At 37.4% G+C, this 28000-nt stretch overlaps 1 protein-coding gene and 1 long non-coding RNA gene across 2 annotated transcripts in view; both read left to right on the top strand.

The window, feature by feature from the left end:
- LOC134670074 (beta-glucuronidase) lies at positions 1-27996 on the top strand. The gene is made up of 13 exons (XM_063527750.1): positions 1-295; positions 17853-18116; positions 18343-18525; positions 22423-22589; positions 23852-23994; positions 24081-24274; positions 24813-24959; positions 25387-25559; positions 25835-25978; positions 26227-26311; positions 26692-26868; positions 27118-27256; positions 27545-27996. Exons 2-13 carry the CDS (start codon positions 17853-17855, stop codon positions 27724-27726), a joined length of 1998 nt encoding a protein of 665 aa, XP_063383820.1. The 5' UTR covers positions 1-295; the 3' UTR covers positions 27727-27996.
- The window catches only part of LOC134670120 (uncharacterized), a 381632-nt gene that overhangs the window by 259667 nt on the left and 93965 nt on the right, over positions 1-28000 (top strand). The window lies entirely within an intron of this gene.

Raw genomic sequence — 28000 nt, 5'->3', positions numbered from 1 at the left:
TTTACCTCCAACTGGCCAGTCCGCCGACTCACGTGAGGCGGGAAGCACGCTCGTATGTTCGAATTTCGAAAAGCGCGCCAGAATAAATACCGGCTAACTTTTGACTGTTCATGAATTCAAATATGTAGCAAAAATTGTTGAAAATATAACATGATTCAGTAATTTAAAATAAATACATACTTTCGGATGTATAATTTACATCTAAATACAGTATTAATTCCAATTCTTGCATTTTCGCGGGTGATTAAACCGTAGTTCTTTCACATTTAGAAGAAAGTTCGTTTCTACGCCAAATGTAAGTATTTTAGGTTATTTTAAGTTTGATTTTCAGGTTTTAGTGGATAAATATTATTCTATCTTGTAGTTCGCCACAAGTTTGAAATAATAAATAGGTAAAGAGATTATGTCTTATCAGCGTTATGTAAACAAAACAAGCCGGTTTCAAAATTCTGTTAGGTGTAGGTAAGGTAGATTCAGACTTATTCTTATTAAAGGAGAGACCTTAGAACATTTATACTATAAAATGTATATTTTTAACTTCAATAAATAATATAACAGTCAGTGGCAAACAAAACAAATCTACGACCCGCCTGATTTAAGTAGTAAGCATACTATTACTTATTCTGTGGCATTAAGTATGTTCATATCGTAAAGTTAAGTAGTATAGTTCGTTTTTTTAGCATTAGAAATAAGGTAAACAATCTTGATGTGTCTTTTAATTGAAAAACACATTTTAAAAATAAATGACGGCAAATATGTAACAATTATGAATCTAATACGATCATTTATAATCTTCTGCTTTCATAAGTAATAGTTTTCGATTTTTAACAAGCGTTTTTCAATTAAAAAACCTGTCAAGATCGCTTATCTTCTTGCAAGTTCATTCTAATGCTAAAAAAACGAACTATAAATAAGATCGGTTATTACGTATTATCAAAATTAAATTAGGTTTGCGGTATGCCTCAACCGCAAGTTATGAGTAATAATATTCGAATAGCTATAATAATATTCCTATCTTATATAGGTATACATATTAGTGTTACATAATATGAGCAAATAAGACGTAAAAATTGTTGACGATGAATATTTAATTTACATAACATGAAATATTCGCCATTTCATTTATAAATATAAAAATAAATAAGTTGTGTTTACATATGTTTACAAACGTGCATGCACAAAATTTTTCTTAAGTAGGTAAGTAATGTAGTAGGTTTTTTTTCTCATAATTTTCCCTATTCAAAACAGGCTGCTAAAATTAAAGGAAAAGGTATCTTAAACCTACTTTAAATCGAACTCGATGAAGACTATCGATTTAAAATCATGTGCGAGAGTACCTACGTATAGAAGAGTCTCCATGCTTCTGAAAATCGTATTTGCTATAGGAATTATTTATAATATTTGGGGCTTTCCAGCACGGAAGAGTCCCTATGCTTCAAGTGCAATAAGGACGTTTCCATCTGAAATTTCAATGGAAATTCTGATAAAAAGGTCCTTATTGCAGATGAAGCATAAGGACCCTTCTCTAATGGAAAGCCACATTTGAGGAAAACAGAGGGCGTACCGCGAAAATTTCGTTCCTGCCTCTCTATCCCTCGAATATGCAAGAGCGATAGAGAGGAAGATAACGGAAATATAGACTTTTATTTTTCGCAGTAGGGTCTTAAACCCTGTTTTTGAAGTAAAGTTAATTATATCAACATCAATTCGACTACCTCTACTATATCGACTGTTGCTAATTATTTATTTAGTCGGGCAGATAATTTATGTGTATTAGGTATAGGGTTGCCAGATGGTCGGGATTTGGCGGGATTCTCCCGATTTTTAGCATGTGTTCCCGATTCCCGACAAAGTGTAAACTGTCCCGAAAAACGGCTTCAGGTTATAAAACAATAGACAATAAACAATTTCAAGTTCCGAACTGTCGTCGAGCGAGCGAGCTGACATAGTGCCAATAATGTAAAATATCGTTGTTTTTAATACAATTAGTACTTTAATTTGAATGTATTTTTTTCCCGACTTAAGTCCCAAAATCCCGAAAAATTGATATTGTTTCCCGATAATCGCGCCTTCCAATCTGGCAACCCTAATTAGGTACCTAATATAATTTCTCGTCTAGATACCACGGCAATGTTTGATCATATTACAAACAGTACAAATAAATGAGTATGAGTATGTACTTAAACAACAATTAACATTGTGATAATTACACACATCAAATCTTTAAGTAGTTTTACATAAGTAGGTAGTTTAATTTTATATTACCAATAATATAGACCGACAGTTACAGACAGCTTTTTTTATAGACCACTAGATTAATTTTATATTAAATTGAGTAACCTGTAAACGTAATTAATTAAAAATTACATATTAAGCAGATATTCCAATAAATATTGATATATATATACACCTACCTTATGCAATGTAGGTAAGTAATGTACTATGTTTATATCCATCTTGCATGACTAACTCGTGTAGCACGACTTAAAAATCAGCAATTGTATCCTGTTAGGGAATTGTTATTTATGGAAACCCATCGCTATTCTCGTACACCCTCTAATTAACTATATATGGTTTACAACATATAACAGCCATATAAAATTTGGCCCATATTATCCTTGTTACAAATTAAGTTTAGGCATTTCTACGCAATTTGAGGTAAAACTATAAGGCACCGCTCAGCACAGGTGTGTGCTAAGAGCTTTATAACTTTGTATGAAATTTGTTTTTTTGTAACACTTAATTATAAATAATAATAATCTAACTAAACCAAACGAAAATATTTCGCATAAGTATAATGACTATAGAGAGAGGAAAACGGGAACTAATGTTTGTAGGTATGGAGATTTTTTAGGTCCTAATACCTACGGTAAAATTGGAAACAGGAACTCAATCTACTTTTATCAAAATGTGACGAAAAAACAACGAATATAATAAAAAAATGGACCAATTTGTACTTTACTTACGCCCCCATAAAGTACTTATTGGACTCGTGAAAATCAATCATACAAGCACTTAGGATTTCACAAACAAAACACCACCTGGCTCTGGCTCCACCTTTATGATTATAGCGTGTTATGAATACCTACTATTACTTTTTTAAAAGGTCACAAAAATAAAATGGTCTTGCAATCAGCACCATTTCAGAGTTCAGAGGTGATGTGTATTTCCCGCGATAAAAAGTATAAAAGTAGGTACCTAGGTGCCGAAAGAAATGGAGGTTAACGTAGGTTTTAGTACCTACTTCTTGCGGACCAGATAGATACTATCAGTAAGAATGACATACATACATTATAAGTAGGTATACTTATTGTCATCCCCGCGATTCATTTCAATATTCTTATAATTTTTATTTTAACTAATTCTAATCACTACAATGGCAATAATGTAAATATAGTCAAAATTACTTTTAAGTAATGCCGTTTACGTAATATTCTTATGCTCTATTTACTGATACATATCGTGTGTAGTCCGTATTTATGTTAATTTAATACCGATTACTTAGATACAAATTATTTGTACAAAAAACTGTTTGCAGAAAATTGTCATTCCATTTAGTTAACGAACCTGAAAAGTTAAATGTAAGTTTTTGTGTCGGAGATTTAATTACATATTTACTTGCACGTGCCGTTCAAACCAATTAGAGCCAACCGCATGAGTTAAAGTAAACGCAAGTTTGGAATCAAATAAAGCCAATAACCTAATACCTAATAGCCACGTCAAATTAAGCCGAATTTGGGCAAGCTGCGGAAATAATTCGTGTAGTTTTGAAAATTGGTACAGGCATACCTTGTGGTGTCTAGATAAACATACTAAAAGTCCTCGAGGGTAGGGGGTGTGCTGGGGGTGTAGAGGGGGGTTGAAGGTACCTTTTTTCATATTTTTGCTCATATCTCGAAAATGTGTACGAATTGCATTATAATTACTTCGAACAAAAGTTTTAACATAAAATTTACTACAAATTTGGTTATGTTTATTTTTACTCTGCGATCAATACTTTAGGAGCTACAGGCTGTTAAAGTTAAATAAGAGATAAAAAATAGACGGTTTAAAAAAACGTCGTATTTTCATAATTGTTCATCATAAATAAAAATTTTAATTGAGAATAAGCAAGCTAAATGACCTGCTGATAAAATATAAAAAAGCCGGCCAAGAGCATGTCGGGTCATGCTCAGTGTAGGGTTCCGTAGTTACCCGTCCGTCAAAATAGACTATTTGCAAAAACTCAAAAACTGCTTAATCGATTAGGTTCGCTATATTTTTCTCTGAAAGTCTTTACTAAGTTTTACTTTCACGATTTTTTTCATATTTTTTGGACCCATGGTTCAAATGTTAGGGGAACTAAAGTGGAAAACACAACTTTTTTTCTTTCAGATCGATTATTTCCGAAAATATTAAGCAGATCAAAAAATGGTTCTGAAAGACCCGTATTCTTTTTAAAAGACCCATCCAACGACACCCCACACTATAGGGTGGAAGCGAAAAAAAATTTCATCCCCTTTTTAATGTACGGCAGCCACCCTAAAAAAATATTTTTTCTAATTTATATTTTACAACTTTGTCAGCGTAACTGATTTATATATTCGTGTCAAACTTAAACATGAAAACTAGAAAAAAAATTTTTTATGGTGGTTACCCTACATTAAAGTGGGGATGAATTTTTTTTTCGCTTCCACCCTATAGTGTGGGGTGTCGTTGGATAGGTCATTTAAAACGAATAAGGGTCTTCCAGAACCATTTTTTGATCAACTTAATAGTTTCGGAAATAATCGATCTGAAAGAAAAAAAGTTGTGATTTACCCCTTAGTTCCCCTAACTTTTGAACCATGGGTCCAAAAAATATGAAAAAAATCGTGAAAACATAACTTAATAAATACTTTCAAGGAAAAATATAGCGAACCTAATCGGTACAGCTGTTTTTGCGTTATGGCAAATAGTCTATTTTGACAGACGGGTAACTACGGAACCCTACACTGAGCATGGCCCGACATGCATATGGCCTATTTTTTTATATTTTATCAGCAGGTTGCTTAGCTTGCTTACTCTAAGCTAATTTTTTTATTTGTGATGAACAATTCCAAAAAAACGACGTTTTCTTAAACCGTCTATTTTTTATTACTTATTTAACTTTAACAGCCTGTAGCCCCTAAAGTATTGATCGCAGAGTAAAAATAAACATAACCAAATTTGTAGTAAATTTTATGTTAAAACTTTTGTCTTAAGTAATTATAATGCTATTCGTACAGATATTCGAGATATGAGCAAAAATATGAAAAAAAGTACCTTCAACCCCCCTCTACACCCCCAGCACACCCCCTACCCTCGAGGACTTTTAGTATGTTTATCTGGACACCACAAGGTATACCTGTACCAATTTTCAAAACTACACGAATTATTTCCGCAGATTTTTCTAATTTGCTCAGGCTATAATGGACAGACTGTATTTATAATGCCCCAAATCAAATGCTAGTATAGATAGGCTATCAAAATGTCGCGGATAATTGAAATAAATGTACATATAGTGCCTTGTTTTCTTGCGTGTGAATGTATCCTTGTGTAGAAAGTAGGTCACTCCTTATTTCATGCCAAAGCGCGGGTATATAAGGCCATAGTCGAAAATAATAATGCGCAAACATGCGTGACAATGGTGTTAAAAATAGAAATCAAACGTCAGCCCCAAAATAAACCTTTACCCTTGGTGTTATTTAACCAATTTTGATAAGAGAAAATAGTTTTACTTACCTACACATTTTCATGTGTAGCTAACATCAGTAACTTATACAATCTCACCTATTTAATAAAATTCTTTTTTAGGGTTCCGTACCCAAAGGGTAAAACGGGACCCTATTACTAAGACTTCGCTGTCCGTCCGTCCGTCCGTCTGTCACCAGGCTGTATCTCACGAACCGTGATAGCTAGACAGTTGAAATTTTCACAGATGATGTATTTCTGTTGCCGCTATAACAATAAATACTAAAAATAGAATAAAATAAAGATTTAAATGGGGTTCCCATACAACAAACGTGATTTTTGACCAAAGTTAAGCAACGTCGGGAGTGGTCAGTACTTGGATGGGTGACCGTTTTTTTTTGCTTTTTGTTTCGTTTTTTTTTGCATTATGGTACGGAACCCTTCGTGCGCGAGTCCGACTCGCACTTGCCCGGTTTCTTTTAATAGAACAGCCACTTAACAGGATGATATTTAAAAATGTATTATTCTGTTTTATATGCACCAGCAATAGATATTCAATTTTACTTTATCACCAGATTTTGCCTGTAACTTCGACTGCGTGGGATGATGCTGATGATGAATGATTGACAAAACTATCCAATGTCCTCGGCCACAAACTATCTCCCATACGAAATTATATCTAAATCGGTTCAGAATTAAATTGACATACAATTAACTCTTATTTTTTGGTGAATTAATAAGTTCAAAACGCTGTAAGAGAATTCAGGCCACAATATTGTGACGGAAATCATACTCATAACTTATAATACAGATAAAATAAGCGAGTTCTTTATGAGACTTGAAAGATATAATTTTACCAGATCAAAGAGAACGGACAGATTTCTTCATAAATAGGATTCCAGCGCGTTTACGGTTTTGAGAGCTAAATGTTGACTTTGGGATAAAATATGACCAAAATAAATTGATTTAAGTACTGTGTAAGGTAAACGTACTGTGGTGCTCGACGCAGTCCCAGTCATCTTGGAACTTAAGTCATTGTCAATAGAGGTGACAGCAAGGTGTCATCTATTGGGCATTAAGATGTCGAGCACTTGTACGTTTACCTTACCTACGTAGACATACGGAATCCTAAAAAACTATTTCACCAAATCGCAGCATTCTACTTCTTTTGTCTACAATAACCTATTAGAGTCTGTGCGGAAAGAGAAGAGTCGTGGCAGAAACGGGAACTAACATTTTAAATTTTATATGGCAATCAAACCTTTGACACCTGTCTTGTAAAAAGTAAAGAAACTTCTGTCAATGTATATTTTTATTAACAAAAACCGCAAGTTTTATGTATAATATATTTTCAAAACACGATAAAACCGTACATAAAAGCACAAGGAAAATTATATTTAACATTGTTCGGTTTTGTCAGCGGGAAGAAAACGGCTAAAAGCCGACTATCGACTTACAAAAAGTCGCGGAACGTGTTTCCGCTATTCGCGGGTATTGATGTTGTATTTAATTTTAAATAATTACCTATTTAATAAGCCCCCTAAGTAACTTGTCTCCGGTACATAATCGGTAAGTATATTCATTCAAAATATATTAATTTTCATAAATATGCAGGTCATTCATGATCTTTAAAATAACTGACAAATAGTCTTGATACTTGTCATTTTATGCATATATTATATGTAATTTCTTTTTCAGGATTGTGTAAAAGTACCTACGGTATCTCGAATAAAAGACCGCTAAGTAGGTGATATGCAAGAATTCGTAATCTACGTGCCGGATTCAAGCACATCCAGTTCAGATGAAGATAGTTCTATGAGTGTCCCCGGTTGTTCTGAAGCTAGCTCAAACATAAGTGACATTGAATATTTTAATTCAGACTTCGATTACAAAGAATAAAACTTTTTCTAATAAAATATTTCTTTATTTGTAAGTTCGTTTACTAGGTTCTGAATAAAACTTTTTCTAATAAAATATTTCTTTATTTGTAGGTTCTGTTAGTTACGAAATTATATTTCATATTTAGCAGTGACTTTTCGGCGTAGTAAAATATCGTGAGATGAGAGAACCGGACATATCCCAATAAGGCCTACCTACTTATGCACTATTTTTATTTCATATTCATATTTATTATTAATAATGTACACATACATTACAAGTCAAGTTTACCAATAAGGCCTAGTTTACCCTCTGGGTTGGAAGGCCAGATAGCAGTCGCTTTCGTAAAACTAGTGCCTACGTCAAATCATGGGATTAGTTGTCAAGCAGACCACAGGCTCCCATGAGCCGTTGCAGAATGCCGTGATAACGCGAGGAAGAAGAAGATATTACAAGTCAAGTTTACAATGGGTGAAATATATCCCAGATAAAATTACAGTTCTATTGCCCAATTTCTACCCGATCTACCAGGTTTTAATAACTGTTGGACTGCACAGATTAGGCAGTACATAAATGAGACTCTATCTTGTTTGGTACTAAAATTACAGTTGTATTGGGCAGATTCTTAACTAGTTTTAGCAGTTTTGTCAATCGCACTGTCACTGTTTAGAATCTGAGACATAAAAACAAGTGTGTTTTAAAAAGAAAACTAGTGCCTGTGCTAAACCAGAGGATTGAGCCGACACCAACCACCAGGCTCCGTTTAGTAAGCCGTGGTAAAAAAACCGGAACAAAAGGGATTCAAGTATCATGACCTTTAGTGTCGTACTATAATCACGTGACCAGTGTTGTCAGCATAGCAAAAACCATAAAATAGCACTGGCGCGCCCTCAAATCCCACGACTCTTCTCTTTCCGCACAGACTCTAACTATTTTATTTACCTATATTTTCTACTTTTTTTTACTATAACGGTAAAATTAGTGGTAAAGTAATTAGGTTCACTACCTTAATGACCCTCGTGAAGTAGGTCACAGGTTGTCGTTCGGTCAGAAAAGTAGATTTTGTGTGAGGACCATCGTAATGAGAGCTAGAGGTCCATGACAACTGTGCGTAATCAGAACTAATCAGAAGACACACTTACATTATTTCACCTGAGACAGTTTAACTACACCTCGTACGTGCTAGTTAAACAATAGGAATTACAACCGTAATTCCGATGCACTGTCACCTAATTCACGCAACTATTGCCACGATATAACTTGACCTTTACTATCGTAACAATTAGGTACATTTTTGGAAATCAAAATCACACTTACACAGGGGTAAACTGAAGTGGAGCGCACGGTGTTTTTTAATAACAGGCCTGGTCCAGGCTAACAATGCCTTTTAACTAATTGCAGTGGTCTTTAGCGACTCTTTAGCACTGCTAAATGATGCTTGAACGTTGTTTCAATAAGCGATGTGGTATTAAGCTCGTAGCTCTAATGACATGCAACTTGACTTAATTTGTTAGTTAATGATGTGCAGTGGCACCTTTTTGTATCGTTTTAAAAACAGTGGGTAATTAGACTAGTTACTAATTAGCATGTATTTGTTGCAAGGGACAAAGTAGAATAACTTAGTAGGTATGTTAGTTATACGGGAGAGGAAAGGAAAATTCATCTTCCCTAAACATTATTCGATAATATCCATATGTGTAGGTACATCTTCTCATCATCCGATGTACAAATCAGTGCTTTTATTACTACAGAACAATGTACAACTATAAGATTAAATTGCTTTATAAGGAGGCTTTAATCAAGTCAAGATGAACATTATTTATAAACTTGTTACAAGTTTATTGAGTGGTGTTTATTTAAAAGATGCGACTTCGTGATTACAAATACTTCACAGGTTCTTTAAGTATACCTATTCAATGATGCATCCAAGGTACTACGTAGATGAATTTCAGCCAAACGCTTAATAGGTACCTATGCGTTAATTCTCGAAGTCATCACACTCCTGATCAAAAAATATGACAATAGCTTATTGTTCAATACAACCTTTTTATCGAAAGGACTTGAAAGGAGCATTCCTGGGTCTATTCGTGAGCCCATACTAACAGTTTTGTTGGCAAGCGCACTCAATAAGATCGTGATAATGCATTCCTTAGGACACAATGCATCTATTCAGCTAGGATATAAGATGTTCATCCCATCGTTAAACAGGGTAATGGCCTGAGAAAGCCAGTATACGCGGGCTCTCTGAATGTCACGGATATTGTAATCACCCTTAAACTGGTCGGCTTGGCGATGAGCGATAAGCCAAGGAAATAGCAGGGAAGGGAAGAGAATTTTAATGGACTGGATGCATGGAAATGTGTTCCACAGATGCTTAACTCAGCAATCTCGTATTCTAAGACGTAGCCGGATCACGACCGTTGACTTTGTTTGTTTTGAATTCTCAGGGACTAACATGGAAAAACAAAACTGAGTACAGGTAAAGTAGGCGTCAGAGTATTCGTCACTATCCCAGTAGGTATATACCCTAGTAGCATTTTCGTTGGGGCCCACGGTGCCAACGGTAGGGAAAACGTTGGGATGAGGTTCGTTCCGTAGCCAACATTAATTTTGTATTGGCCCACCATCGCATTTACCAACATTCGCTGTGGCACAGATGCCCAACAATGGGCCTTTGTGTATTTTGGTACCGTTGGCTAAACAACGATAATATTCATTGGCCCAATGACGACATATATCGCATTTACCAACATTGGCAGTGGCAGTGATGCCCAACAATGGGCCTTTGTGTATTTTGCTACCGTTCGCTAAACAACGATAACATTCGTTGGCCCAATGGTGACGAATACCGCATTTACCAACATTGGCTGTGCCACGGATGCCCAACAATGGGCCTTTGTGTATTTTGGTAACGTTGGCTAATCAACCATATCATCCGATGGCCCAATGATGACAAATATCGCATTTACCAACATTGGCTGTGGCACTGATACCCAACAATGGGCCTTTGTGTATTTTGGTAACGTTGGCTAATCAACGATATCATCCGATGGCCCAATGATGACAAAAATCGCATTTACCAACATTGGCTGTAGCACTGATGCCCAACAATGGGCCTTTGTTTATTTTGGTAACGTTGGCTAATCAACGATATCAACCGATGGCCCAATGACGACAAATATCGCATTTACCAACATTGACTGTAGCATTGATTCCCAACAATGGGCCTTTGTGTATTTTGGTAACGTTGGCTAATCAACGATATCATCCGATGGCCCAATGATGACAAATATCGCATTTACCAACATTGGCTGTGGCACTGATGCCCAACAATGGGCCTTTCTTTATTTTGGTAACGTTGGCTAATCAACGTTATCATCCGATGGCCCAATGACGACAAATATTGCATTTACCAACATTGGCTGTAGCATTGATGCCCAACAATGGGCCTTTGTGTATTTTGGTAACGTTGGCTAATCAACGATATCATCCGATGGCCCAATGATGAAAAATATAGCATTTACCAACATTGGCTGCGGCACTGATGCCCAACAATGGGCCTTTGTTTATTTTGGTAACGTTGGCTAATCAACGATATCATACGATGGCCCAATGACGACAAATATCGCATTTACCAACATTGGCTGTAGCATTGAGGCCCAACAATGGGCCTTTGTGTATTTTGCTACCGTTCGCTAAACAACGATAACATTCGTTGGCCCAATGGTGACGAATACCGCATTTACCAACATTGGCTGTGGCACGGATGCCCAACAATGGGCCTTTGTGTATTTTGGTAACGTTGGCTAGTCAAAGATATCATCCGATGGCCCAATGATGACAAATATCGTATTTACCAACATTGGCTGTGGCACTGACGCCTAACAATGGGCCTTTGTGTATTTTGGTACCGGTGGCTAAACAACGATAACATTCGTTGGCCCAGTGAGCACAAATATCGCGTTTACCAACATTGGCTGTGGTACTGATGCCCAACAATACCAGTTGAGTTTGCTTGTGGCGTCACTAGATGGCGTTACTGTCTCCAAACATCGAAGTTATAGTTATTTTCTCGATTATTCCGTATATAATCATAATATTTTTTAAAAGTAACTTATAAATCTAATAGCTATAACTATAAAATTTATACATAAATTTAAAAAATTGTATTTTACCACCATTTTCTCAATTTAAATCCCAAAAAACATAAATCTCGCTTACGAAGTTTCGAAGGGCGGTTAGTATATATACAAATTAGAGTGTATAGTAAGTGTACTTGCTTCGGCAGTACATATACTAAAATTGGAACGATACAGAGAAGATTAACAACAACTGCTGCCTAGGGCCTTCATGTGGATACAACCAATGCCTACCGTAGTGTAATTGTAATATTCATCAGCAAAGGCCCAACGTCGTATTACACAACCAATTACTTAACGTAGGGTAACTGTAGGACTCGTAAACAAAAGCCCATTACATAATTAGACTGTAGGCACACTATAAATTACACAACTACTTACCTACGGTAGTATTGTAAGAATCCTACACAAGGCCCAACGTTAAAGTTACAAGGTTGGCCCTTTGTGTGACAAGCTGTGTTGGGCCTTCAACCTGGTGCACGACTACCTACCGACCTACCTGACTTGCCGTTGGGTAATTGTTGAATTTGCAAACAGAAGCACAACGAAAAAATTGCCCTTTTTTATTTTTTTGCAGTTGGCCCTACAGCAAGCCATACGGCCAAATGTAACAATTAACCAACCATCAAACAAATGTGTATAGGCCCAACCACGGCCCAACCAAAACCACCACCGTTGAATAATTGTATGATTTATTTAAATAGGCCCAACGAAAAAATTATTCTAATGGCCCTCTGTTGGGAATCTTCGGGAGGGCCTTTGTCGAGGGCCCTCCAGCAAATCGTACGGCCAAATGTAACAATTAACCAACCATCAAACAAATGTGTATAGGCCCAACCAAAACCACCACCGTTGAATAATTGTATGATTTATTTAAATAGGCCCAACGAAAAAATTACTCTTATGGCCCTCTGTTGGGAATCTTCGGAAGGGCCTTTGTCGAGGGCCCTCCAGCAAATCGTACGGCCAAATATAACGGTTGCCCAACTAATACGTAAACAAAGGCCCAACAAAATCCCTACAAGAAAATGCTATTAGGGTATGTAATACATAAGTCATCTTTAAACTAACATAATTATCCTTATTAGCAATGAAGGTGACAACAGGGTGTCATCTAAGTATTGGGCATTAAAATTATGTTGTGTACGTTTGCATGTTTACAAAGTACTTATTATTGATTTAACAAATGGGCTGCAATCTTATATTGATTTTTGACATTTTATCAATAACAAGAGATTTACCGTACCCCGTCTAAGCTAAATTTCCATAAACAAAATATTTAATAGGTATTTATATTTAACATATGTGATTGCACTGCAAAGTATGTGCAACGTTAGCTTGAGGTCCTTTTTTGCAGTTGTTGTCTTAACACGTACAAGTACCCTTATACATATAGGTACGTACATTTATTTACTCGTATCTACAAGAACGGTTTTGACACCACTCATTACAATTGAGGCGTATAAATTGTTAAACATTAAAAATTACATGTAACAGTTACATTATTCTATGTGTGTAAGCACACATCCTCACACTGTCAGTAAGACCACAGAATAAGTAATGTAAGAAGTAGGGACCAGCATTTATGTAAAATTCTGAGCATTTTTCAATAGAACGCGTAAGTAGGTACTTTATTTATAATATTTGCACCTAACTTTGATTGCAGACTTCTAATTAGACCGTGATAGTAAATTATGATTTCATTAAATGGCTATTTTAATTTCGCGGATCACTACGATCCTTTGCGTAATCGTAGGTACAAAGTTGGCAACAGTTTAGGGTTACGTCATTTGGCGGCGATGACCTCTTAATGGCAATTTCGATGTTTTTCTATTGCTGTCTATAGCTGTCTTTTATGGAGGTATCGGGTGCTTGTCTTGCCTCACATGTGGGAAACTTTTTTGTGTGAACTTATCGCAATGAATTTGAACGGTGTGTTTAACCTTTTCGACGCCGACGATGGATTATTTAATCCGTCACAGATCACAGATTAACATAGACTTACGTGCATAAAGTTCAATTTCAATTTTACACTTCGGTGACGTGGCGTCCGAATGACAGCTTTTGTGTTTGACACGGCGTCGGGGGGGGATTTTTATAGCGTTAAACTGTCATGTTTGAAGTTTATATCACACCCAATAAAAAATCTGTAAGTATAGGTAAATCAAATATTTACATATAGGTACATAGTTATGTTATATTGACAGATGAACTGTATTAATAATAATATAAAACTGTAGTAAAACAATGGGATACTCCATTTTTGCAGACTCTTTTACCCTAAATTTAATAAAAATACGTTCCACTGTTAGAACTATGTATTTACATGGCTTGATGATACCACACATATAATTATCGTGGAATTTCACTTACTTCATTAAAACTTGCTAATATCTAATGAGCACTGCAAACTGTGAACTATGTTTGCTTTTGTTATGGCAGATAACGAACCCATGTCTTATCTAAGCAAATGTCATGCTAAGTACTATTTACTATTGATTAGCACAGAGTTAGCCCTACTTACTAACGGTCAAACACGTTTAATTTGTTCCGCAATCAAAATAGCGCAATAAACATAGGAAATGTACGCCCGTACCTAATCTCGTGCTCTACATACAAACACAAACATAGCCCTGTCACCTCATTCATAAAACATTATAAATCTGCACTCTCGACCCTAGTGTAACTTGAGTCCCTGATTCGTAACAACTATGCGTAGACGGAGACCACTTAATTCATAAATCATAAAGCATTATATCTTTACTTTCGTCCCTAGAGTTACTAGACTCTCTGATTCATAACAACTGTGCGTAGCTAGAGATCAGTATACGGGGTCGCCTAACGTGATACACTTTACAAACATTGTAAATAATAGTCCTGATTGATTTCTCGTCAGTTTCTCACAGCTCATTTGTTATGTAACCGGATACCAAACTAATTTGCTCTAAGATAAGCCAATAAACTTGTAAACAATAGTTATATACTAATAAATATATACTTACAAATGTGTCGTACATTTACACAAGTATTACGTAGGTGTCTACAAAGAGAATATAATCACTACGTTGGTGTCTATTCCATACGATTTACGAACTTTGATGATGGGGTGGGATGGAGGACCACTTACTACCTCTAAGCAAACCACCTTCCCCAATGATTTTACCAACCTAGTAAAATATTCTGCTTATTTCTTTCCAAAACAGGCAAAAAATATTTGATTTCGATCTCAGATCAAATTATGTTTATATACTATGCATTGTAAGCTGTAAAATCTTATAGCGTCATCAACATCATATATGGAGTAAGTTTGAAATAAGGCCTAAGACTGGTAGAATTTAACTAAGTACAAGATAAAAGTACTTGACCTACCACACCAGAATTTGATGTAGAATGCACGTATAGTCCAATGACGCTTTGAAATCTATTTTTATTTTTACCATAAAGGTGTCAGTGTAGCCTATCCCTATAGTCTGTATCTTTAGGTATTTAAAAATAAGTAAACAAACAATTTGTAAATTTTTGGGTAGTTACAACATTTATTTGGTTAACCAACCAAATACAAAACGGCCTGGCCTGGATCAGTCACTGATTCCCTGACTTTAACCTACATTATTTGGTCGTGTAATGTTTCATCTACCCTCAACTGGCTTAAGGAGCCATTTGAGGGTAGATTTCGTTTACTTTTATTTAAATACCTGAAGATACAGAGTATAAGCAGGGCAAACACAACACCACATTAAGCCAGCTTTCGAAAAGCGCACTGAGACCTAATGTCAACAGATGTGTGACAGTTGCAGATTAGATCTCTGCATCTGCTGCATGCTAATACAGCATGAGTAGCATGACAATGAGGAATGAGCGCCATGAATGGGTAATTAAATTGTAGTGTGTCACTTTCCCAGCGTAATGACAGGGCGTCTATGTATTAGGGCGGTTCTGTAATGTATCCTATACACAGTGAAAATAGCGACAGTGAGCTAAATATATAAATATACAGCGTTGATTGTTTATACGACTACATACCTACCTATTCTCAGGATACACAACTTTTATTTGCATACCATCTAGCTCTACATACAAGTGTATGTTACATATCAGAATATTTTTCGCAATTTGCATAAAATTTCATATTTGTACCGATACCTGCCTACATAATTGATTAATGGTTATTACTTATATGCAGTCGTTCAAATTCATATGAAGGTATCTAAGAAATATTCTAAATAGAATGTTGTTAATTTTTAAATAATTATTTTTTATCACCTTTAACAGATAAGTTAGTAATAAATAAGAGTAGGTTACCGGCACTTTATATGATCCAGAGTAAAGAGTAGATGGTATTGGTATTGCATTAGGGAAGGGTAATTTTTGCATATGAATATTCTATAACAAATTCTAGAGCGCTACTCTTAAATACACAGAACTTAAGATAACTTCAATTTCAGTTCATCTGTATTATCGTAGGTACGATGTAGATGTAACCTTTCGTACTCAACTTCGTTGTATGGAGTCTAGCTGTCTGTTATTTGACTTGTCCCTGTCATATTAAGCTTGCTATTCGTATGGTGGTGCACGGCATCCGCAGAATTCTGATCAGCTCGCATTGTTTATGCGCATGCACTAGAAAGCCGCGGGTGTTGTAATCGTTACATTACTGCACTGTATTTTTTACAATTTTACATAATAAGTATAGAGCGCATGACCGTTTTTCCAGCATTATAGCATTGACTGCAGAGTGACAAACCTAGGTGCTATTGAAGCGAAGCTCCTAACCGTTAGTATTACTCGATTTGTTATAATTATCTATTATTTGTTTTTAGTGCAAAGTTTGTTTTTAATAGCAAAATTTATGGGATTAGTTGCCAAGCGAATCCCAGGCTCCCTTGAGCCGTGGCAAAAAGCCGGGACAGCGCCATTATGCCAGGGAGAAGTGAGAAGAATGCAAAGATTGCGTAAAATATTTAAGTAGACTTATTAATCTACTTGATTATATAATTTTTTGCTATTACCTGCCTATACCTATACAGTCCTACAAACTGTTACTTTTAGTTTCACGCGGTATATTTATATGTACATTTGATTCAATTCTTTAAGTAAAATTAGAACGACTTCCCGGTCCCTGATTGATTATGCTCGGACCTGAAAGTACCGTTAGCTAAATACCTACAACTAACCTCATCCATATTGGCATGTTTGTTACGACCGCGCCGGCTCGTCTCGCTCGCATGATACTTACATTGATCTCTTAAATGACTTAATCCATAATTTCAAGGTTAATAACATTAACCGCATCGAAACATCAATTATCACCGCAGATTGACTGACACAGCGCCTCCCTGTAAGAAATAAAGCAATTTTCTTGTCGGCTAGCGGTAACAAATATGAAAGAACACACTAAGTAAATTATTAGATACTTAGATAAGTGGTACTTGTTTAAAACAGTTGCTTAACAAGTACGGCACATTTTTAACCATGACTTCAAAGATAGGATCTCAATTTGTAAACTATGTAGTTATGTGGATGATAATCCTTCAAATAAAAAAATATTAGTTAACTGCACATGTTCTTGCTCTCAAAACAATTGTAGAAATAGATGTTATTACATTACTTCGCTCGCATTTGTGTTCGTACTTAGAACTATACGAAGACTTCCTACATTCTGAGAGTCTTAGACAATGAAATGAACGACGTTGTAAAGAACAAAACAAAAACTTGAAACTATCATGTTACAGCTTCTCATCTTATTGTCATTGGTGTTTCGACAGCAGTGATAGGGTAATAGTCAGGCGTATGTACTAGCCGGTCCAAAATTCAGATCGTTTAAGTATGATTTTATTTACAATTTTGTTCGTATACCTACAATACAGGACAACAGTAAAATCGAAGTTTTACAAACTATCCCAGACTTTTGTTTGACCCATTATTAATTTTATGGATAACTTGCTGCTGTTCCAACAATTCTCTTCTAGGCTGGTGGAATGGGATACTCCACACTTTAGCGTTCGCCTTTGACGTTTCGCACTCTTTACAGTCTTTACCTACTGATTTCCGGGATTAAACCATCCTTGACCAAATTTCATCTAAAGCATCAGTGTTTCTTTTGCATGTGTGAGTAACAAACACATTATATCTCTGTTGTTTCAGATGTTATTAAAGCAACTAAGACTCCAGTTAGTGTTCCTGACGCTACTGGCGTCCGCGAACGCCGTGGTACCAGGGTCGTCCAGTGCGAATGAGATCAACCACTTGCAGAAGCCTCGAGCACCGGCCCAGGGTGGCTCTTTGTACCCACAAGCTACGGAGACTAGAGACTTGAGGAATTTGGATGGCATATGGAACTTTCGGAAATCGCCTGTAGATCCAGAGTATGGATATCGGCATAGGTGGTTCGCACAAGACCTTGAAAAGGTAAGATAGATTTATTTAGGAGAGCACCAAAATATGCTTGCAGGTAGAAAAATATGTTTTGTATTTTTCATGATAGGAGTGCATTCATTCTAATCTTTCAATTTTGTTTCAAAGTACATAGTATATATGCTAGTACGGGTTATAACCCTCTCTCTCTAGAGGGCTCTATAGAGCGTGATCGAAAAACTGACGTCACTAACATCTTGTTTGTTGTTTATTGTTACAGACGGGTCCAGTGATCCACATGCCAGTACCGTCGTCATACAACGACATAGGCACGGACGCGTCCCTCCGCGACCACGTGGGGCTCGTGTGGTACGACCGGCGGTTCCACGTGCCAGCAGGCTGGGCGCGCGCCGAGCAGCGGGTCTGGCTGCGTTTTAGCAGCGTTCACTATGCGGCACAAGTTGTAAGTAAGACGACTTTGTATGGCTCAGTTGGTGCGGCTTCTCATGCCAGTGAGTTGGGCGTGCGCAATAGCTGCGTTTTGTAGAGTGCAACAAGAGGAGAGGAATTTATAGTCAGATTATTAAGTCGTGACCGTGCGGAGCTGGTGTGGTACGACCGAAGGTCCATTGTCCCAGCGAGCTCCGGGCAGTTCTGGAACCATAAATATAAGTAAGTCGTGTTTTTATTCCACATCTAGTCCTTGGATCTATATACCTTCGAATCTAATTCATGCGGGAAACAATCGGAATACCAAAACATGAGAATAATGTCAGCATACCGGATCCTTGATTAAATTCATTATCATATAAATTACGTTACCTATATGTATTATGGTTACATCACCTCGAGATTCTATATCCTTGAGAAGAAAAATACACATCTGCATAACAACACTCCGGCAGCATTTGTCTGTAAAGACTTGTGTTATGGTAAATATACCTATAGAATGCGTCAAGATACAACGATGTCACGGTACTAATGAATGAGGACTTATATATAATAGGATATTTTTGCAATACCTACTCATAACTCATAATATATCATATAATATACCTATTACCTTTTTTAAATATACAATGCTAATGTAGAACGTATTTGATACTATTCTTATGCTTAAGAAAAATAGTTAGCAGGTTTACGTATCCCAGCCGCCACTTAACAGGTACACGGTCCGACCCAGTTCCATTGTCACACATTACATACGAATTGGCCGTAGTCGGGTGACTCGGCCGTCGTTTACGGCAAATTGCCCTAGAGGGCAAGAAGCACTGACCTCGCTTAACCGACCACGTTACTCAATCAACTTCCTACATCACTCACACGGCTTTCAGACTACAACTGTTTACACTCCCTGGTCCATACGAGCGTGTCGAACGATTCGAGCCGTCACGGGAATAAATATGTTAGAGCACCCAGTCTTCTTTCGCCTAAAGACTAAGTAAGACATTAACTCTAGAGGTGTTCCCGAGGACACTTACGAGTAAAACTACTTACGTTTTAATAATAAAATACATGTTCTGCAGTCTTTGCAATGGACTTATTTCAACGTCTAAAACCGCCCATAGACATCTAAAAACGCGCCCGAGGAGACAAACTGAGGGGCTACTGCGAAAACCGAAATTCGCAAATTGCGGGGATCTTTCTCTTTTACTCCAATAAAGGCGTAATTAGAGTGAAAAATGCCCGCAATTTGCTAATTTCGGTTTTCGCGGTAGCCGCTCTGCATCATGCAGCCGAAGTCGGGTTTTGATCCGCACTTGGCCGTCACTCTTGATAAAAAGTGTAAAATAATGTTGATGAACTATGTTTCACTAATGTAAATAGACTATATGTAGTATGTAATCGGTCAGCCAACCATGTTATGCTGTAATTTTAAAATGTAGCCTTTAATTTTTAATTTCAGTATCGCAACAAGAAATTAACGCACTATGCTTATTATGCAATTCATGAGCATTATTACTAATGATAGATGTTAACTTTTTTTTTCTAATACCGGGTGTGGCCTGTAACACGAGCAAATAATTAAAACATAGATTGTACTCCTCAAACGGTGACACTTTTGTTCTACAACTTTTAAAAATTATGAAGTATTTAGACTCCTATTTTTCATACAAAATAAATATTATCTTCAATGGACGCCATCGCCCCGCCATATCATTGTGATTGACGTTGCTTGTCACGCCTTAAACATAACACAATTCGCAATACATTGCGTCTTGGAATAAACTTTAAAGTGTATTAAAAATCAAACCACAAGTTATTTTTAAAAGTCGCTGAACAAATGTTGGTCAGTATGAGGAGTACAGCCTACTGTTTAATTTTTTGCTCATATTACAGGCCACACCCAGTATAAGAGAGTAGAGACTGCACGATCCCACAGTCAAACCGTGTAAACTGTTTTGTGGGACACTGTAATTGTATAAGATGTATATTTTTATGTTAATAAATAAATAAATAAATAAAATGCACTTAGTTTAGCACTTCAGACGGTGTAATATTAAGTCCTGGTCATCGATTAAGCCAAATTGTTCTGTTAGAGTTAGGTGTAAGTAATAATCTGAATGGTCAAATACCTAATGCTAACTGACTCAACTGAGATCAAGCTAAGAAAGATATTCTGAAAATAGCATATTCTGTTGTCTTTTCAAATGCCACACAATGCATGTATTGTGATGACTAAATAAGGGTGCAGTTTTGTTAGCTCGGACCACTACCAGCGTAGTCACGCAGACCTGCGGGTGTGTGATGGCCGATGAACGCTGTGTTATCGACGTGAGCGTGACAAGCAACTGTCACTTTTTATCACCGTTTGGAAGAAAGTGATAGACGCTGTCATTATCGCGATATCGCGTGGATAACTATAGGTACTACCACTATATCCGGGGATTCCGGGGCAAAATGAAGCCTGTCAAATGTACGAAAATAGGTATATAGATACCTTAGATTGACTTAACTACCCATTACTTTGAGGCGTGCTTAATACCGCCTTCTAAACGGTAGGTAAGCGTGTCACATATCATGTGACACCGTTACGGGGCTCCAATTACGCCCCCGTGCTATTCGGGATTCCATACAAAATACACCTAGCCCTAGTCTCGTCCTAAGCACACACGTTTATCATCATTAAACGCAGGAGCAGGATCATAAACGGGTTTAACAAAATTATCAGACTTTAATAATATTATAAGAGAGAGAGTAAAATCAATATCTTAGAAGAGTCAATATAAGTCTGTGGTCAATATCTTAAAATGCAAGAACTACTTAAAAGTAAGTACGTACATTCGTACGTACATTATTCTAATACTTACTCGTACACTATCTTTGTCAAAATAAGACACCTACCTACGTGTCATGAGATACACTGCATGTAAATAAATATTAATAAATGGAATCTTAGCTTTTGAAATCTTATTTCTACTGTATTTGTTGCTGACTATTTATAAAAAAAAAATCCGCGTTCTGTTACCGTCATTTCTCAACACTTTCATGTAGAATATGTAGTTATTTATAAATAATTATTCTATATAATTAATACAATTGTTCGTGAGCGCTAAAATCAAACACGTTATCATAATAAATCACCTATAAAATTTAGTAGCGTGATAAATATCTAAGTACCTATATGATATAGTAATTTTTATTTAACAGCGCTAGTTATATATTTTGAGGCGAAAAAATTAAAAATTACATAGTTAAAATTTACCACTAAAACGGCATACTTCACTAAACTTTACAACCGTAACGCTATCCTTATCGATTTAGTTCAGTACCTAAAACATAGCATATAAAACGTCTTGTAATACGGCCGAGTTGCCTATTTTAAGACATTTGAGCACCTTGTCCTAAATACTATAATAAAGCCAAATTTGTTGTGAACAGGTTTGTCGGTGGGATATATTAAGTTTAACGCTATGTCACTTCCATTCCATGCCTTTTTATGACTCTTACTAAAGGATCATATTATTTCTTCGTATTATATAAACTTGATTGGGTATTTCAACTAACAGATGGAATCTGATCACATAGCTAAAACTGTCCTGTTATGATTATGAAACAAAAGGCATATCAGACATATATGTTTTACATTTAAGGAAAATGCCAATTGGCGATATTAATGTACAGCCAATTCAGATCATGACATAAATATTCCACATTTTGTTATAAAATTTATGAAGCATAAATGGGGCATTATCGATGAAAAGGGCGGTCGCACAGCGTTGCCCGGCATTGTATTTATATCGGAGCATCGTTAATAATGACGTAAGTGCCATCGACAATAAAGTCCCTTTTTATAGATAACATCACAAATCTCGTCCTCGGTATAATTATATACTTACAGATTGATATTATTTTTCAGTGGATAAACGGCATCTCGCTTGCATACCACGAGATCGGGCACTTACCTTTTGAAGTGGAGATCACGGACTATGTTCGGTACAACGGTAGCAACCTCCTCACCGTGGTGGTGGACAACACGCTGCTGAATGACACTGTCCCGCAGGGCGCCATCACTGAAGTACAGACGTGAGTCGTATTCCCTAATGCCTAGAAGATGGACGGTACACTTGGTCATATCCGAGTTAGGACATATACCCTTTGAAGGGGAGATCATGGTCCACGTTCGACTCAACGGTAGCTAATACCACCTCACCGTGGTGGTGGACAACACGCTGCTGAATGACACTGTCCCGCAGGGCGCCATCACTGAAGTACAGACGTGAGTCATATTCTCTAATAGATGGACGGTACACTTAATCATATAGGAATAAGGATACTTACCTTTTGAAGTGGAGATCACGGACTACGTTATATTTATTATAGATGAATGGTACACATGGTCATATGCGCTACTTACTTTTTGAAATGGAAATCACGGACTACGTTCGGTACAACGGTAGCAACCTCCTCACCGTGGTGGTGGACAACGCGCTGCTTAATGACACTGTCCCGCAGGGCGCCATCACCGAAATACAAACGTACGCAAACCATACTTATTTTACAGCAGATAGACAGTACAGTCAACGGTAAAAATATGGGTGTAGACAACTTACTCAAAAATATGTCCCATAAGTTCTTAATTCACTGACATAAGAGTTATGGGACATATTTTTGAAATGATTTGTACACCCATATTTTTACCGTTGACTGTACCATAATATATGACCTCTGACGACGTTACCTATACTCCTTAGGGTAACATTCTATTTCTGACCACAGCTGCACTACTAGTACTAATGCGTCGGTGTTATTGTCAATTTCCATAAAAATGAATGGTAGTGTTGCTGTCGTTGGAAATGGACTGTCATCTTCATGCGCTTGATTCATTGTTAACGAGTGTTAGACATTGTTGAATACATACATACACATACTAGTATGGTTGATTTCAATTTCAAATGCAGATAACTACACTACAACAGACCTGACCTTCAAACAGATGTTTTCGTTTAGCTAAATAACTCAAAAACTTTCTATTGTATAGCGAAAATTTGACATTGTCACGCGACCTGTGCCTTAAGAGTTAAGTAATATGTGCTTTCCTAAATAGTTATTTAGGTATCACCAAATTGTTGCCGGTAGCTGCAGAATATTTCATAAGAACTGAATGTCGACAAATCTCGCGCCAATGTGGTTGCATATCTATACCTAAATGGCAAAGGACCATAATTCCATCCTAATAATAAAGATCGCCTTTGTACCTACTGCCTATACTGTGCCATATTTGTTTTGTACAATAAAGAGTGTATATATACATTCTCATACATTATATTATTTAATTTGGTATCCAGAAACCAGACGTTCCGGCTCAAGCAGTCATACACGTTCGACTTCTTCAACTACGCCGGCATCCACCGCTCTGTGTTCTTGTACAGCACGCCGCAGGTCTACATCGATGACGTCATCGTCAACACTGACATACAGGGGCTCACTGGTATTTATAGTATTTATAGTTTTCCCGCTTTTGGTATTCTGTATCATAAGGACCTGTGTTGGTAAGCATTTCTTTCTTCTTTTCAGGTTTCGTGGTGTACAATATCACGTTCAAAGGCTCAGATGCAGGTAATATAATATGTCTCGTCCAACTGTTGGACAAGAACGACACGCAAGTAGTAGCAGCGCAGGACTGCGCTGGGCTGCTGGAGGTCGGCAACGCCAACTTCTGGTGGCCTTACTTGATGGATCCTAATCCTGGATACTTGTACACTATGAAGGTACGATTTGCACTTAGTATATTTATGACTTAACACTTTCGCAACCGGGCAAAAAACGGCGCCCTACCCCAGAAACCGGTCGTCTATATCTGCGTACAAAACAACCCGCTGGGCGGGTTATCCGGCATCTGAGCAAACATTACGAGTGCCTACCAGGCGGGTTCTCGGTAGTCAAAGTGTTAATGAATTTCCTATCCAAAAAGATCATTACAACTCAGTCTACTGAAGGTAGAGAACGCCAACTTCTCGTTACCTGTACCTGATAAATCCTAACCCTATTAAATTAGTAATAATTTATAATATAAAGTATGAAGATACATACGTTCATTTTTTTCATACTTCATTGAAATATATGATTTGCCTAAGGAGTGATATAGTACAATATGGATTGTAAGTGCCCTGCTATGTCCTTATAGCACCATCACGTTTATGACATAATCAACAGAATTCGATCCATTTGTACATTCGAATGGATATTTTAGTATCTAAATGTGGACATTTCTTGTTAGATTATTGAAGTATAAAATATTTATTTCAGGCCACATTGATAGGGCCCCGAGGCGAATTAGTGGACACCTACTACCAGAAGATTGGCATCAGGACCGTGACGTGGACGAACACCAGTGTTTTCATCAACGACAAGCCCTTGTATCTACGAGGCTTCGGAATGCATGAGGATTCTGATGTAAGTTTCACCCCACTAATTACTAATAATACTTATTAGAAATCACGTGAAAGTTAATATAGATACTTATATTCGGATGTTTAGGTAGATGTTTGAAATTGAATGATAGTCCATCAGGCAAAAGTGGCTTAAAGAAATCTGGATGAAATTACACTACACATAAACTGGATTTGCTTTATATGACACTTTTTATCCCGGGCATCTTTGGGGATTAAATGAGTAGAAGTAGTAGACTTCAAGGCGGATGAAGTTGCGAGCAGAAGTTTGTACTAACCAAAGCCTTCGTGTACCTTGGTTGTTTTATTAATTCAAGGTGCAGTGCAAGATATTTCCTTCGTTGGATGTTCTACATCTATATTTCTTTAAAGCTTTAAAGCTGCTCTTTTAAATCATGACCATCTGTGATCAAATTATTTCTATTTCTTAGCTTCGAGGGAAAGGCTGGGATCCAGTACTGTGGGTGAAGAACTTCAACCTCATCCGATGGGTGGGCGCCAATGCATTCCGCACCTCACACTACCCGTATGCCGAGGAAATCTACCAGCTCGCCGACGAGCAGGGCATTATGATCATCGATGAGTGCCCTAGCGTGGACACCAAGTAAATATAGACTTCTGTCTTCCGTGTTCTTAATTATTATATATCGTATTTAGTATTGTGTTCTATATATGATTGATGAGCTGGTTCCACTGTAAGATTAACAAACTCTTATCGCAGTGTTACAATGCTTACATAGTTCCTGATCACATCTGTCTTTGTCTATTTCCAAATAAACAAAGTGTTTGAAGTAGTTTGAAACACCGTGGGCACGGGATTGGCAGTAATATTTTGTAAGACATTAGTTGGGCGCTAAAAGAGACGATTTATAATTACAGTTACTTCACGGACTCGCTGCTTGCCAAGCACAAGCAGTCACTGAAGGAACTGATCCACCGTGACAAGAACCATCCCAGCGTGATCATGTGGTCCATCTCCAATGAGCCGAGATCGCAGATGAAGGGTGCCGATTATTACTTCGGGTTGGTACGCTTGTTTGTCCTATTCTGATTATTCATTTCGTTGCGATTCCAACATTACTCGTAGTATACATTTAAAAATGTTCGCCCTCGGGGAAAGGTAAGCCTAGTTTAAGAATTTTCATAGGCTCATAATATTCCATCCAGAGAAAAGTTAATAAACCTCCTTGGAATTAGGGTGTGCACAATTGTCCTATCACTATGATGATGAAGTACATAAGTAGGTACAATATACATTTCGTCTTTTTCAGAGAGGTCGTGAGACACGTGAAATCCATGGATCTTTCGAGGCCAGTCACCATTGCTATTGCACAAAGTTACATATACGATAAATCTGTGAGTATTTTCAATTATGTTGGTTTAAGGTTTCATTGTTCTGATTTTTGCTTTCGTATCTGTAGAATAATAATTCCAAAGGAGATAACACATACATAGGACCATCGGCATCAATTCTCTGCCAGTGTTACAAACAATAGCACTGTGTGCTGCAAAGGCCGTTTGAACGTCATCGTAATCATGACACCAAAAGAGACCATGGTAAAAAGGTAAAAACTAATAAGTACTTAAGTAAGTTTGAAACGGTCGATTACGCACCGCTGCGCTGCGGAACGCGGCCGTGATAAAACGGCTTTAGTATTTATAACAAATGGTCCAGAAACTGACTAATCTCTATTCAATGTAATCAGCTGTTGACGAGTATTGTATTGTATTTGCAGGCGCAATACCTCGACGTGATAAGCTTCAATCGATACAACGCGTGGTACCACGATCCGGGGACATTGCAGGTCATCACTGGCAACGTCGTCGAAGAAGCCACCGCTTGGCACCGCAAGCATAACAAGCCCGTGCTTATGTCCGAGTACGGGGCTGACTCCCTTGCTGGATTACACTTCGTGAGTGCCGAATATTGGGACATTAGTTGACCTTAATCTAAGTAGATACCTAAGATACCCTCTTCCCGGTAGTCGCCTTCTGCCCTCATATGTTTAATGGTGTTCTTTCCGAGGCTGCCAAATGATTACTGTATTCTCCTTCTATGCCACCCTGGCACAAGCTCCAGCCGTATTTTGCTTTCGGGGGTTACATGGACAATTTGATTTGATCGATCATTGATTTAATAAGTACACTTTTACTAATTGCAGTTACCGGAATACATCTGGTCAGAAGAGTACCAAGTGGGAGTGATGTCGGAGCACTTCAAGGCTTTTGACCAGCTGCGTCAAGCAGGTTTCTTCGTAGGAGAATTTATTTGGAATTTCGCAGACTTCAAGACTGCACAGAGTGAGTCATTCATTTTGACTGATTCGGTCACTATTATTTAAAACACCTTAATACATTTTAACTGGTGTTGTTTTACTCCTTACGGGCGCTTCAGGTAGGTGTGACTTCCATCTTTCATGTTTAAATTTAAACACAAGGCAGTCAAAGTCACAGTTACGTTGACTGCACAGGTTTTATACTACTCTCAGCAGTCACGCAAGCCACCTTTATAATATTTTCGAGGATGACTTAGCTTTATAGCGCACAGGTTAACCCTTAGATTGTGCTCATACGTCTGTCTTTTGCCAGCATATACCCGCGTCGGCGGCAACTGCAAAGGCATCTTCACACGTGCCCGGCAACCCAAGATGTCCGCGCACCACCTGCGCAGGCGCTACCACGCGCTCGCCGCTGCCGACGACGGCGCGCCGACGCTGCCGCAGCCCTACTACATCAGCGACCTCACAAGAGCGCGGCATGATGAGCTCTAGAGGCCGACACGTTGAAATCACTCTAGCACAACACGCCATGAGATAGCTATAACGTGTGTAGTATACTTTAAGCTCCAAACACCGGGCGACGTGCCGCGTGGCATATAAATAGGCATCTGTTAGATCAGAATACTGGCGACGATTTTGCCTCTCGGCGTTCAATTCACAACCTTAACAAGAAGGCCAGAAAACAACTGTTGCGAGAAAAACAATGAAAAAATTTGTTCATCATTATTTAGATAATGAGAGCTGTGAGAGTTATAGTATAGATGTG

The sequence above is a fragment of the Cydia fagiglandana genome, chromosome 13 (genome assembly GCF_963556715.1).
Source record: "Cydia fagiglandana chromosome 13, ilCydFagi1.1, whole genome shotgun sequence".
NCBI classification, from domain to species: Eukaryota; Metazoa; Arthropoda; class Insecta; order Lepidoptera; family Tortricidae; genus Cydia; species Cydia fagiglandana.
This window is presented reverse-complemented; position numbering and strand designations above follow the sequence as displayed.

Bases quoted from the DNA above. Each gene is read 5' to 3' on its own strand.
- LOC134670074 (XM_063527750.1), top strand. From the start codon at position 17,853: ATGTTATTAAAGCAACTAAGACTCCAGTTAGTGTTCCTGACGCTACTG. The intron at 23,995-24,080 runs GTATTTATAGTA...TCTTCTTTTCAG, and splicing joins TGACATACAGGGGCTCACTG to GTTTCGTGGTGTACAATATC. The intron at 24,960-25,386 runs GTAAGTTTCACC...TCTATTTCTTAG, and splicing joins GAATGCATGAGGATTCTGAT to CTTCGAGGGAAAGGCTGGGA.